Raw genomic sequence first — 14,243 nt, forward strand, 5'->3', positions numbered from 1 at the left:
AAATCACAATTCATTTTTCTCCAGAACATGAGCCTCTCAGTCAGCCTGAGAACAATTACATTATTTCAAACCATGGCAATAAGTCCATCACAATGATCACAATTACTGAAAATGTGATGTGACTAGATCCTTTTGTTACTGTATTAGCATACTACTTTGATTAGGGAGCACTTAGCTTTTGTGCGCATTGTTAGTCAATTTAAACACTTTGTGAGGTATGTGTGGTGCAAACATCTTATTTAAATCCAACTGTGCTAAATGCATGTTAATCTGCACTACTTAATTTTGAGAATACTTTTCAAAATTAAGCAGTTCAGAGTATTTGTCATACAACTAAAGAAAACTAGTTATAAAGTAGAAAAGGTGAGCCTCTTATATACTTTTAGTTAATTCAATATGGCTATTAATACAAGTAAATGTGCAGGTTTGTGGGTAGGTAAGCATTTATTTAAACAGATTACAGCATAAGTAAGGCACGCGTGGAAGCAGCTTGTGTCATGTGATGAAGTCTAAAGCCCCAGACACCCCAAGCCGATAATCGGCCGTCGGACAGTCCGGTGAGGTCAGTGACTCGAGTCTGTTCGGTGTGTTCCGTGCCTTTTATTTTGGGCGATTTGACATGTTGAATCGGAAGGCGGGCACTGCTGGCAGTCGGACTCAAATGACATATCTTCAAAGTTTTACACTATTTCAGGAGTGCTCTAACTTTCCAAACTTTAGTCCAAAACTTGGATGTTTTTATTAGAAAGGTCTTGATTGGTTTTATCCTTGTTGTTGGGCACCTACTCTTATTTATCTTTTTTTCTGTAGCACGAAGGAACATCAGAACTGTAATAAAGTAATGGACACAAAAATATAATGTAAAACTGATTGGTAGAGTGCTAACCCGGAAACGAGGAGCAGGATGAGCATGACTAGAGTCTCTCAAAATCTGATGAAAATCTTTTAAACTGACCTTTGTTGATCTGAAATGAAGACAGATTCAGCAACTGCACGGCCTATTTCTCGTTTAAAATGTTTTCAGAAACACGTTTCGGTGAACTATTTTAGTAAAATATGAGATTGTATTCTGAACAAGCCGCCATGACAGTCTGGCTGTGAATTTCCGGAGAAACCAGACCCACGTGACGCGTTCGTCCAATCAGCTGCTGGTTTTCATTTTTGGGCGACAATACAGATTAGCGCCGCCTGCTGTTATGGAGACGTATTACGTCTCATCGCTTCGGTGTGTTCCGAGGCATTTTTTTGACCAACTCGGGGATACTGATCAGTCCAACTGTCTTTTCTGCTGGGGGTCGGCCATCTGGTCGGTGTGTCATGACCTTTAAAGGCTACTGTGAAGAATAAAAACCTCATCGTGCTCTGGATATGATTTGGATATTTCTTCTCTGTCTCTTCCTCCTTTTCAATCATTAACAATCGTCTTTCTTTTTTTTCCTATCCATCCTTTTTTCAAGGCGGCCTTCAGGAAGCTAATACTCTTGGTTTTTCCTCCATGTTTTCTGTTTGTAAGTAGCCATCTAACCTCCATCTGACATTCCTTTTCCCATCCATTATTTTATCCATCCTTTGGTCCCTGTTGACTTCCTTTTCCTCGACGAGGTTTTCGATATATGTACAATATCTGTACGAAGAACATATGTACATATATCCTCTGCTTTAACTTAAAGTCTGCAGCCATTTTCAGGGAGATTTGTACTGAATTGCTATCAAGTTGGTGGTCTAGGATTTAAAGGAATACAACGACTTAAAGAAATATCTCTCCAAAAACAGTGTTGTGCATACACATTCTTCAATTTATCAGAGCAAAGCAACGTGAAAGTATTCAGGAAACAAACTTTGGGTTTTGCTGGAAAGCTTTTGAAATGCTTTACAGCACATTGAGTTGTAAAAGGGAGATGGAGGTACCATTTCTGACATGTTTATCCTTCACAGTAAAGCAAAAAAGAAAGCAAATGCTTACAGAGCAACACCAGAAAGGAGAGAAAAAAGCAGCTTCTTGCATGTAGCACTAATGATCAAATACTGGTACTGACTGTACTGACGGCATGAGAAAGAAGTTACGAATGATCTTAATTGATTACAATAATTTTGGCATAATCCAAAGATATCTAGCAAACTATTGTGGAAAAGGTTGAATGAGGGAATCCATGATAAGATGCCCCATTGATAATCTTGTTTGAGAGGAAAATATGTATTATTTTCACCTCTGTGCATCTATTATCAACATTTAGTTGTTTACTGCCATTAACACTTAAGCACTGTGTACATGCTCTATGGAGATCAAATAATCTGTTCCTCATCCTGTCATTGTTAAAATGTGCCTTACACTGGAAGCACAGAGGATAACCACACACTCACCAGTTTATGCTGTGGTGATTAGTGGCATTTTCCCCTTAGGTCAGTGTATTCCTTTAATTCAGAGCAGCTTTACAGTAGTGCATGTGTTGCTGTGTGAATTGTCCACGTTTTAGGCACTTTAGGAAGCTTTCATAAGTAGTTAGAAAATGTGTAAATTTCACTGAGTGAAAACTTGTTTCTAAATATTTAAAAACAAAAATATATATATCATGTCTGAAGGTGCATTTATTATATATTTTCATTTTACAAATACTCAGTTGATAGATATTAGGGGCACAAAATGGTATAAGTGAAAGCAATCAATATAAAACTAGAAGGGCACTCTGAGAGCACAGACTTCTGCCAAGGCATATGCCCTATCTCACAATGTTAATGCAGTGAGACTTTTCCCAGTCGGGAACTCATTTTTCCGATTGTTCCGACACCACATGAATGCGGCACAAATGCCCTATCTCACAATGTTAACGAAAGTGAAAAATAATTTGTGTATCCGCCCCTTGATTTGGCTCTGCTCCAAAATGTATCGGGTCCATCCTTGGCCCATATGCAACCTCCCACCAAGTTTCATGAATGTCAGGGCACTCGTTTTTCCATAATCCTGCTGACAGACAGACAGACACACAAACAAACCAATAAATGGACAAACCGAGTCAAGCACATAACCTTGGCAGAGGTAAAAATGGAGTACCACTTCTGTTCCTCTTTCTCCAACTGTTAGACTGACTAATCACTGTCTAAATAGCACTTTTACTGTCAAGGCCATGTGCCTTACCGTCTATATGATGTATGAGCCTTGCAGTGCATGATAACTAGTGTATTCAGGAAAGTAAAAGGGGATGTAAGGGAAAATTAAATAGAGATAAATGGAGAACCTTTGAGTAAATTTGCAGACAGATTAATTAGTAGGAAATGCCGTTGAAACACCCCTAGGCAAAAGTTATTTCGAATTTCCGAGTTTAGTTCAATATACTGTAACATGTTTGAATGTGCTGCACTTGGCTGGGCCTCTGCATGCTGCCATCTACTATAATATTACTTAACGTAAGCCCTTAGGCTGCTCAACTTGAAATACATTTGTGTTTGTATGTGTGTGTTTGAGAGAGACATTCTTTTTTAAAGCCACTTATCAGCAACACACACTAGCTCTCTTTGCCTGCACACACACACACACACACACACACACACACACACACACACACACCACATTACACACACAGTTGTAATATTCAAATCTTTTTTTATCCTTATTTCACTCATCTTTTACACATAGGTAGTTCCTGTCCCTTTACACACAAACACACAGTATAGTAGCAATGTAGTGAGAGGAGGAAGATTATTTTACATCATCGTAGGTCAGAATAATAAGAGAAGGGTGTGGGAGATGTTTTATTAAAGTGAAGCTTTTATTCCAGCGAGCTTCAACGATCAGTCATTTTTTTTATAAAAAGCACATATGTATGTGTTATTTAATCCCTTCAGGCTGCAGTTGACTTCTATAAAACAAAAATATTTTTTACAAACTTCTTAGTCTAGCACTGTCTTTAGCGCACCCATTATATTTCCCAATCTTTTTAGGAAATTCATTAATCAGTATCTATGTTTTACTGCATTTAATGAGGGAAACAGAAAAATCTATTTTAAAATGTTAAAATTGTAAAAGCAGTTCTATAAATTGATCAAAATCTAAATTGCATGTAGAACAGATCATAGTGGATGAAGTCGTCACTGAGTCAATATTTATCAGATTTACTATTTTACATCCTGACATTTTAGACAAAATCACACATGGAAATATGGAAAGAATGTTTAGAGGTTTCTAGACGTTTTGACAAATGTCAAAACCTTTAAAAGAGTATCAGTCTATCAAAAAGAATATGTATGACAACACACTATAGATAAGTAGGCAATAAAAGATAAGTGGCAAGTCAATAACATTCATATATATATGTTTTATGTAACATTAGAAGGATATGATATGTGGGAAATAATATTGGAGTTGACAACACAATCATGATATCAGGTTTTGCTTTCACAGATCTGCAGTGTGCATCTGCAGTCCCATGTGGTGGCCATTTTGCGTCCCTGTAATAATCTTGTAATTTAAATGCAGAGACAAAATCAGAGACACACTTCTTTCAATAACTAATCAGCAGAGTGATGCAGTGTTTGTGCATGATGGTGCAGAATATGATTCATTTTAACCAGAGCCATAACACTGTGTGTTGCAGCGTGTGGAATGCTGTGGACTGATTAAAGGCTTTAGTGCAGGAACAGGAAACTGTGTGCCAATGTGGGCCCAGAGTTTTGAGCTTTCAACTGCACCCGAACACTCCAGATTACACTGATAAATTCCTTGTTTCTGTCTGAAATTGTAGGAATCAGTGAAATCTGCTGTTGTGTTTGATTGAATTAAAACCCTGCATTGTGGCACATGGCTGCCTAATGTGCCGCAGTAGTGAGTCAGTCCCTTTAGGAGATGGCGTGTATAATGGTTTCAATTCTCTCCCTCCAGGCTCAGTTCATGCTACATCTATAGCAGCCAGTCGTGTAGAGCAGGCTCTGTCTGAGGTAGCCTCCTCTCTGCAGAGCAGTGCCCCCAAACATGGACCCCTGCACCCCTGGATGACCCTGGCTCAGATCTGGCTGCATGCAGGTATGCACACGTACATAACCGTTACATACATGAAAGTGCAACAGCCCCCACGACCTGACCCCGGCCAAGTAGTTGAAGATGGATGGATGGATGGATTAAAACAGGGTTGACAGAGACAGAAAGACTAGATGAGGTTATGACTGTGGTTTCTGTCTTACCACTGCCACAAAACATTGTAAAAACATTTATTCTGATGTTACCTTAACATTCAGTAGGTGGTTAATATGACCTAGAAAGAATGAAAGAAAGAATGTCTGCGACTTTCAGTGAGTTCAGGGTATCAATCTCCTATTGTTACCATGTCTACCTTGTTTCAGGTGGTTGTGATAAGGTTAGGTTATTAAGTTGAATACATACAAATATAGTGACACATCAGTCAACAGACGCGTAAACATGCAGTAGGTCCTGTAATGCTTTGTTGACTCTATTAGTTGGTAATAGGTATACTTCTTGCTGTAGGGCAAATTGTATCATCATCGCGTATTAGAATACACTTGACTATTCGGGACTTCCCCAAGGGATTCCGAGATAAATCGGAGTGGTCAGGTGGCCGTTTAGCTCAGTTGGTAGAGCGGGCGCACATATGCAGAGGTTTATTCCTCAACGCAGAAGGTCCAGGGTTTGAATCCGTTCTGTGACGGTTTTCCTGCATGTCTCCCCCCCCCTTTAATGTCTCAGCTTTCCTGTCCAATAAAGGCTGAAATGCCCAAAAATTAAAAAAAATAAATCTGAGTGGTCAGTAAACAACTAAAGTGATAGAATAGAGTCATTTACAGAGAATAGTTCTCTTACTTTTGTCTTTTTTATTTTCTTATAAAATACTAGACATGTTTACCTCTCAAAACCTTCAAGTATGTAAAAATACAGGATACTTTCATCTCTTTAGGCCTTTTAAAATCCTCCAAATAAGACAAATCAGAGAAGGAAAAATCACATGTTGAGACTAAAAGGTCAAAACCTGTGATGTGATGGTCGCAAGCAGTCATTCCTTCATTTTAACAGCAGCAGATTGGATTACCTTTAAAGTACACTCAAGCCCTGATTATAATGTCTGCATCACCAGCAGACAGACATAAGTAGACTAAAGAGTATACATAAACACATGCAGACAGCACACACACACACACACACACACACACACACACACATACACACACACACACACACACACACACACACACACACACATAGACAGAGGTTCTTTTTGCACCTGTTTATCTCTCCTGCTGCTTCCTGTCAGTGGTGGTCATTTCCAGCTTGGCGACACAGCTAAAATAATCATCCAATCACAGGACAGACAAGCAGACGGTTCAAACTCATTTCCTCTGTCTGTCTCATTCTTTGTTTGTATTTCTCTTCTTCCATACTAAAGTCATTAGGTGACCTTGATACTGAAATTTTTTTTCGGATTTATGCTATTTGAGAGAGAAAATTTGAGTTATGCTTTCTCACTGCTTTTTTTTTTTTTTTTTTTCAAAAATGTTTTCTCCATAAATAAATATAGCTTTCTGTTTGTGTCTCTTAATTTTAATACATTGTTTTAGTTTAAGAGGTTTAAAAATGTTACTTGAGATGTTGCAGCATCCTCTTTGTACCACACAACAATAGCATTTCTGGGAAATGCAGTCTTGGTTTTATGAGATAGAGGCTGCCGGTTTTATATTGACTGTTATTTTGCTTTCAGTAATTAAACCACAAAGATACTGATACTGACAAAGATACTGATGTTTGAAAGCTGCTGCAAACGGCACATTTTAGTCAAGCAAAAGGAAACGTGCACTCATAGTTAAACCCTCACGTTGGCAATCTCTCCTCCCGGTCTGTGTTTCTCTGATAGCCGAGGTGTACACCGGCATGTCGAAGCCAGCAGAGGCCACGGCATGCACGCAGGAAGCCTCTAACCTTTTCCCCACATCCCATAATGTGCTGTACATGAGGGGGCAGATAGCTGAACTGAGGGGCAACATAGACGAGGCCAAACGCTGGTATGAAGAGGCCCTGTCCATCAACCCGACGCATGTCAAGACCATGCAGAGACTGGTAATAGACAAAACACACACACACTCTCTGATGTTCTCCTTCTGCTCTGTCCTAGTGTTTGTTCCTTTGAGAACAGAAAAAAAAAACGTGTCCTATCCTTCTGCGCTGTCTGTACAGCCAGAGGGTTTGTGTGTTTTATGTAATCAACCATAATCCTGTGGGACGGCCCCATTAAACCATCTGTGTAGGGAGGGAACAATGTTCTGTTCCCTGTTCGCTCCTCTATCTCTTTCTTACTGGCTCCATCCCAATCGTAGCACTGTACTCTCTGCCTCTGTTTACACCTTCACATTTTACCTCACCGAGGGCCATCCCAAAACTGGTTATTGTGGACTATAAAAGTCTCTTAGCACCAGCGCTGACCTACCGTACTCCACTCTCGCCAAATGGAATGAATGAATCAAAGTGTTTATTATTGTGTCATGCATATATAACTATGTCCAGGGTTTACAAGGCACCACAAATTCATATAAGCCAGATCCAGAATGAAGTGTACATTTTCAAACAATACTACAAAAAGGAAGAAAAAAACAAAGAGGGAAACCAAATTGAGTGATTTTCACAATCAGACTTTCAGTCCTTCATGTGGGAACAAAATATATAAATTATTCATAAATGAGACATCAGAATAAATGCTACCTAAATGATGTATCTTGCTTTTTCTCCAGGCCTTTGAGATAAATAGGATTTCAGGGTTTTGAAACAAAATCATCAGTATGTACAGTACAATACAAATGAAATGAGACTCACTATCCACTCCACAGATCTCACACAGTTTTCCTCCTGAATATGTTTGAATCTGCCAGCCTCAGTGGCCAGAGGAGGAATACCAGTTCTCAACTGTGCAACTAGAGGACTTTGACCTAATGAGATGTAACATATGATTCAGGGCCATACTTTTGTTTAATATGCATTTATATGTCCTTAATGTTGGTCAAACGTGAATCAAAGCTTCCTTTAAATTGAAGTGCTGCAGAATGGAGGAAACACACGTTGAGTCCTTCTTGCATTACATACATTTACAGGGAAAAAGCTTGTAATGTATCTGAATAGCTGAACGACAGAGGCGTGTGTCAGACAGTGGAAGCCATTTAGGACAGTTTATTTGCTGCTCCATTATCATATATATACACCTGTTATAGAATATGTGGCTCTATTATAAATAATGCAGCTCTTTGCTTGATGACGTGTCAGTACTTTCAGTCAGTGGTACTTAATGCAATAAAATACAACAATAACGCTAGTAATGTTACTCTATTCTCACTACTAGTATGACTGCGATGCACAGCAGTACACATTCATCACAACACAATGACTTGAAACTCCTTTTTCTTCCTCTTTGTGTCTCTAATGTCCACAGGGTCTGATTCTTCACCAGCTGCAGCGCTACAGTCTGTCGGAAAAGGTCCTGAGGGATGCTGTGCAGGTCAACAGGTGTGTGTGTGTGTGTGTGTGTGCGTGTGCGCGTGCGTGTGTGTGTCAGTGCAATGTACGTGATTATTATATTTTAGGTCACTCACTGCAATAATTCCCTTCTCCTATTTTTTCCTCTCCTCTCTTCTTCCTTTCTCTCCTGTTTTTTTTTCATTTCCTTTTTCCTGCTCTCCTCTTTCTTTCTCTCTCTCCTCTCCTCCTGCTTTATTCCTCTATTCACCTCTCCTTTCCTGTTTCCTCTTTTCCTTATCTTGATTTCTCTTCTCCATCCTCATTTCCTTTTCTCCTATGCTCTCCCTGATTCCTTTTTTTCTCTCTTTTCTCCTCTCTCCTGTTTCCTCTTCTGCTTTCTTCTCGTCTCTCCTCTCCTCAGTACGGCTCATGATGTGTGGAACAGCCTCGGTGAGGTGTTGCAGGCTCAGGGGAACGCTGCGGCTGCCACCGAGTGTTTCCTCACCGCCTTGGAGCTGGAGGCCAGCAGCCCCATTCTGCCCTTCACCATCATACCTAGAGCACTATGAAACACACACCTTCACAGTTGTAGCCTCAGTACTGTAACACAGTGGCACAAATGATGGACCTGCGAGCCACACACACAGCATGCCTGCATGCCACTCACACACCTGCACAAGGTTTTACTGCCATACCCTTACTGTAAATACACACACTGTATAGAAATTAAAATAGTACACAAACGTACATGCTTCCCAGTGCCCACCCACCCTTCCCACAATGCCTTGCTGTGGCTTTGACGTGTGTGTGTGTGTGTGTGTGTGTGTGTGTGTGTGTGTGTGTGTGTGTGTGTGTGTGTGTGTGTGTGTGTGTGTGTGTGTGTGTGTGTGTGTGTGTGTGTGTGTGTCTCTCTCTCTGCACTTTCTGTTGCCTGTGCGTATTTGTGTCTGGCTGTATGTGATTTGTAGTATGCTGTGTGTGTTTGTTGTTCTGTCCTGTTCAAAGATGTAAATAAGAATACATTTGAGTTCCTACTCTGGCATTTCTAGCATTCAGAAGCCTAAGAGTTTACATTTTGTTTACACGTTATTTAGTCCATTCATGTTTTTCTTTCACGCCAAATATTACTGATGATCTCAACACACACACACACACACACACACGTTCACTTGCTGTCCACATGGAGAGGATCACGGTTACTGTATGGCTGGCTCAGGACAGCCTAATCTTTGAGAATCTACTGGAGCATTGACAGGCATCATCAACAGATCACTGAAGAAGCAATCAATCAGTCTAAATGCCAAAACACAGGCTGCATCTACACACACAGGAGATCAGATTTGAAACGGCTGATGTCCCAAGGGACGGCTGTCACTTCTTTTTTTTTACATGTATAAATTAAAGCACATTTAATCTCATGTCGACAGCCTTTACATGCTCCTTTTGTTAGCCATATTACCATGACACGCTATTATTTTGCAATTTCTTCCAGTGTGTGCCCTAATATTCAATTTCTCCAAGGGAAGCAAAAGAAATACTTTTTTTTAATACATTTTGGGAGAGTGGTATCAATCTTCTTGTCTATAACTCTCAGCAAGTTAGCGAACGAGCATATTACCCAAAATGTAAAAATATTGCTATAAATCCTACTTCCATAATAATTCTCCATGTTTTATGCTTTTGCAGCTGTAGTCACAATAGCTGAACACATAAGAGTGCCAACTACAAAAACTTGAACAGAAACAAGATAACCAGTTAAACCGCTGAAAAAACAGTGCTCCTATGTAACGTTGATATTTGAACAAATTCTAAGTATGAATGGTAGGAATCTGTTATATTTTATTTTTTCAAAAATCTGATTTTTGTTGTGTGTAAATGCAGCCAGTGATCGTGTTGTCTCTGTGTCCTGTCAGTCATTGTACATTGAACAAGATGAATATACTTTTTCATTTCATTATAAATACAAAGGATTATTGTTGTATATTTGATTGTTCCAAGTGTATTATTACTGTTGTTGTTTTAGAAAGTAAATTATAATTCTATTTTCTGGAGAGGGATGTAACTGAGGTGCAGGTGGAGGAATAAAAGGATGAACCGATTTAGTTTGCTGATGTGAGCTCAGCCAGTCAGAGTCCTTTTGTGCTGTAAATGAACGACTGAAAATTAGGATGATTACAATGACAAAGATAATAAAAGTGGTTGAAAACGTGGAATTTCTTGTCAGTGTGTTTTATTTTGACATATTGAATATTGAAAACATGCCGCAATGTCTCTTCTACTCAATGTGCGCTTAGATGTTTATTAAGGCTTAATATTTTGGTTAGTACAAACCTGTGTGTCTGTGTGGTGGTGTTCCCTGTCACTGTGACCTCGGAGCCAGCAGTGTGTGTTACGTTCTCAGGTGTGTGTCTGTCAGTGGATAGGTGTGTCCTCTTTCGTGTGTTTTGTATCGGAGGATTACAGCGCTGACAGGCTTTGTCCTAGAGTGTCAGGAAGCCACAGTTCAGTCTCTCAGACAAAGGACCCCCCCCACTACTGCTGTATTCTCAGGTGTCACTCACAATGAGTCCCCCTTAAAGGTCACGGCCTCAGCCCACAAATGTACTGTATACAGGCTGATATTGGTCTTTTGATTAATTCTTGAATGCACAGAATCAGGTTTTCTTCCTGCTAAAATTCTGAAACACTGGACTTAAAGGTGTTGTAGGTATGATTGTGACGATCCAGGACTTTAATTAAAAAAATAAAAATTAAACATTGACAACTACTCAATCCCTCCCCCCTTTCTGCTAAAGGCCAAAACGATCTCCTAAGCCCCTCCCCCCACAAGGGAGAATGAATGCATGTGCATGAGCAGTGATTGACACGCAGTTAGACCCCCCCCCTTGGCCCTGATTGGTGCATCTGAACAGGGAGCTGTGGATTTTTGCAAATCACACTACAGGCTGTAGGTGGTTCCTGAGGATTCATGTAGTTCTACTGGAACATAGGGTCAGTTTCAGCAAATATGACAGAAAGTTAGTTTTATAAGTCTTATCTACTGCATCTTTAACTTTACAAGGACTGTATTTCAGTACAAGTTTGAGGCTCGGGTATTGTTGCAGCAACTTGTGGAGGAGCACAATCGCTGTCTTGTGAAACCCATCTAGCTCTGAAGCTTTTCAAGAGCTAAGGATAACAGCTCCGTATTCAGCTCTGTGATAATGCATTTTCAGATAATCCAATGGCTTTTAAAATGCTTTTGTTTTGTTTCATACATTAAGTAGAGCAATGTAAAAAAAAATCATAAAAGAACACTTTATCTTTTTTACACTTTTTTAGTTTTCTGATTTTTTTTAAAGATGCATGCATGCCTGCTATGGACCTATTGTGAGTCTGAAATAAAGATGTTATTATCAATTCTTTAACTTATCTGAAAGCATGAAAATCCTCAGAAGTGCAGTAATCACACCGCATGTTTACACTCTGGGAGGGACCATTCTTTGCAATGAGTACATTTACTCATGCACTTATTAGCAAAACAACATGGGAGGACACACCAGTGTTTTTAAAGTGGAATTATGAAGACTAATTGTGTTTCAGCAGTTTAAAAGTTCATCTTTTTAATGCAGTTCCAACATCATACAGTGTTTCCTTTTTATGACTTTCTTTCGACATACTATACTATGACTTTTTAAAATATATTTTTTCGACATACATTAAAATAAATTGATAAATAGCCCCACATCATCACATGCCCTTCACCATACCTAGAGATTGGCATGGGGTACTTTCCATAAGATCATCTCTCAATGCAAATCAAACCAGCTATTAGGCTAACTGAAATAAAACCATGCCAATCTCTAGGTATGGTGAAGGGGATGTGATGATGTGGAGCTATTTTAATTCCAAAGGCCAAGGGAACTTTATCAGGATGCATAGTATCCTGGATCCATGAAATAACTGGCCTTTAAAAATAAAAATCTGCCTTCCTCTATGGGAATTTAACATAGGGGTGTACTTACTTACTTATGCCCCCTGTATTTTAAGGAAGAACATTTATTTTTTACGATACATTATTCATTCACAAAGAAAGTTGGTGTCCTTAAAGATTGCATTTTTCCTCATTTTTTTAATGAGGGCATTAAGATCAATTTCCAAAAGATGATTTTTTTATTCCTCTTTTTAGTCAACTTTAGCATGGGTGTGTAGACTTATGAACATCTCAGTTGTGATCTTTTTAATAATTTTCTTCGTCATACTATACTATGACTTTTTATCACTTTTTTCGAGGTAGTATACTATGACTTTAATACTTGTTTTCAACATATTATACTATGACTTTTTCCCTCACATTATACCATGACTTTTTTATCACTTTTTTTGACATACTATACTATGACTATACTGAGAGAACATCGTCTTAAAACTTTCTCTTCAACTTAAAATATTCCACTTGAGTTTGATACATTATTGGTATTATTCAACATTTCAATGAAATTCATACTAATTAAAACCATTTCCATTTTTCCAACTATTCTCACTACTTCACCTTCTTCTATCTATAATTATGCCAGCAATTCAGTTTAGCTTCAGCAATTTAGCTTTTAAGCATTCTCATGCAGTTTCTGCAGGAAATGCATTTTCTAGTAAAATCTGACATCTAGTATCTGCAAATGCTGAAAATGTAGCAAATAGCATACCATTTTGGAAGCAAAAAGAGCAAAGAAAGAGACATTTGACTGACATTATACTGAATATCTGCCTCATACAGTAGCATGGGATGTCGAACCCTAACACACACACACACACACCGCTCTATTCTTTTGGCTGTCAGGTGAAAAACTTAAATATTTGTGTATGTAGGAGTGGGGGGTTGTGTATCTGTGAAGGATACACTGTGTGTAAATGTGTGTGAGATGAATTTGAGCCAAATGTGAGATTAATCTTCTGGATTAGAGACTGTTAATAACGTCAAAGTGGCAGTGATCAGCAAGATATATTAATACACTTCAGACAGTTACATAATTTGAGCTAACTGTATGTGTTACATAGATACATGTAACACCTTCACTTCTCCATCTCTATCTGTCTGCTTCCTGTCAATGCCATAATCAGAATCATCAGCTTCATTTTATAATGTACGTATATCCGAGGAAGTAGCATCAGTGCAAGTACCAGTACTACAAACATGAAGTTACACTGCTTATTGACATAGCTCCCTAGTAATTAAACACAGAGAGAAGCCTTTATTGTCATAGACTGTAAAACTTCCACTGGATTCATCTGTTAAAGCCAGAAAATCAGCTTTTGAACCAGAGGAAAACGGGAGGCATCTTAAAGAGGAGAGCTTTTATGGGTTTTAAGATGCAATGTGAATCTGTTATTTTCTCTTTTTATCCCTCGTTCTCTTCCTTTCCCTCAAGTCCTGGGTTTCTATTGTTGTCTTTCAACCTCCTCATATCCCCCCCACCCCCTGTCTCCTCTCTTGCTCTATCCTCTAACTCCCACAGTTTTCTGCTCCCTCTCCTTCACTTCCACCCACCCCATGCCAGGCTCTGTTGCCTAGCAACGACTCCTCATCTGCAGACAGACGTTCTTAAGTCCTTGTGACACCCCTCCATACACAAATAGTACTACTGAGTGAGGACACATTTGTGTCCATAACCTTCACTCGTGTGTGCACGTTAGTCAACAGACTTTTGAAGTCTTTTGAATAGTCCCACGTTTTAAAAATCCTCATTGCAACAAAATTGCTACTTTTCCCTCAGTTATATTGATAGCACATTGTATTCGTTTACCTGTTTCATTGATAGTGCTTTTT

General features: G+C 39.1%; 1 protein-coding gene across 7 annotated transcripts in view; it reads left to right on the plus strand.

The window, feature by feature from the left end:
* The window catches only part of ttc7b (tetratricopeptide repeat domain 7B), a 49,257-nt gene that overhangs the window by 17,085 nt on the left and 17,929 nt on the right, over positions 1–14,243 (plus strand). For 2 of the 7 annotated variants that reach the window (XM_031321279.2, XM_031321282.2), the window contains 5 exons: positions 1,458–1,508; positions 4,874–5,014; positions 6,852–7,054; positions 8,415–8,488; positions 8,862–10,653. In XM_031321279.2, the coding sequence (XP_031177139.1) occupies positions 1,458–1,508; positions 4,874–5,014; positions 6,852–7,054; positions 8,415–8,488; positions 8,862–9,009 (617 nt within the window). In that variant the 3' untranslated portion in view covers positions 9,010–10,653. Of the gene's footprint in view, positions 1–1,457; positions 1,509–4,873; positions 5,015–6,851; positions 7,055–8,414; positions 8,489–8,861; positions 10,654–14,243 lie in introns of those variants that run through there. The other 5 variants (XM_031321281.2, XM_031321283.2, XR_004895781.1 and 2 more) reach the window with 4 other exon arrangements.

Source organism: Sander lucioperca, chromosome 18, assembly GCF_008315115.2.
Source record: "Sander lucioperca isolate FBNREF2018 chromosome 18, SLUC_FBN_1.2, whole genome shotgun sequence".
NCBI classification, from domain to species: Eukaryota; Metazoa; Chordata; class Actinopteri; order Perciformes; family Percidae; genus Sander; species Sander lucioperca.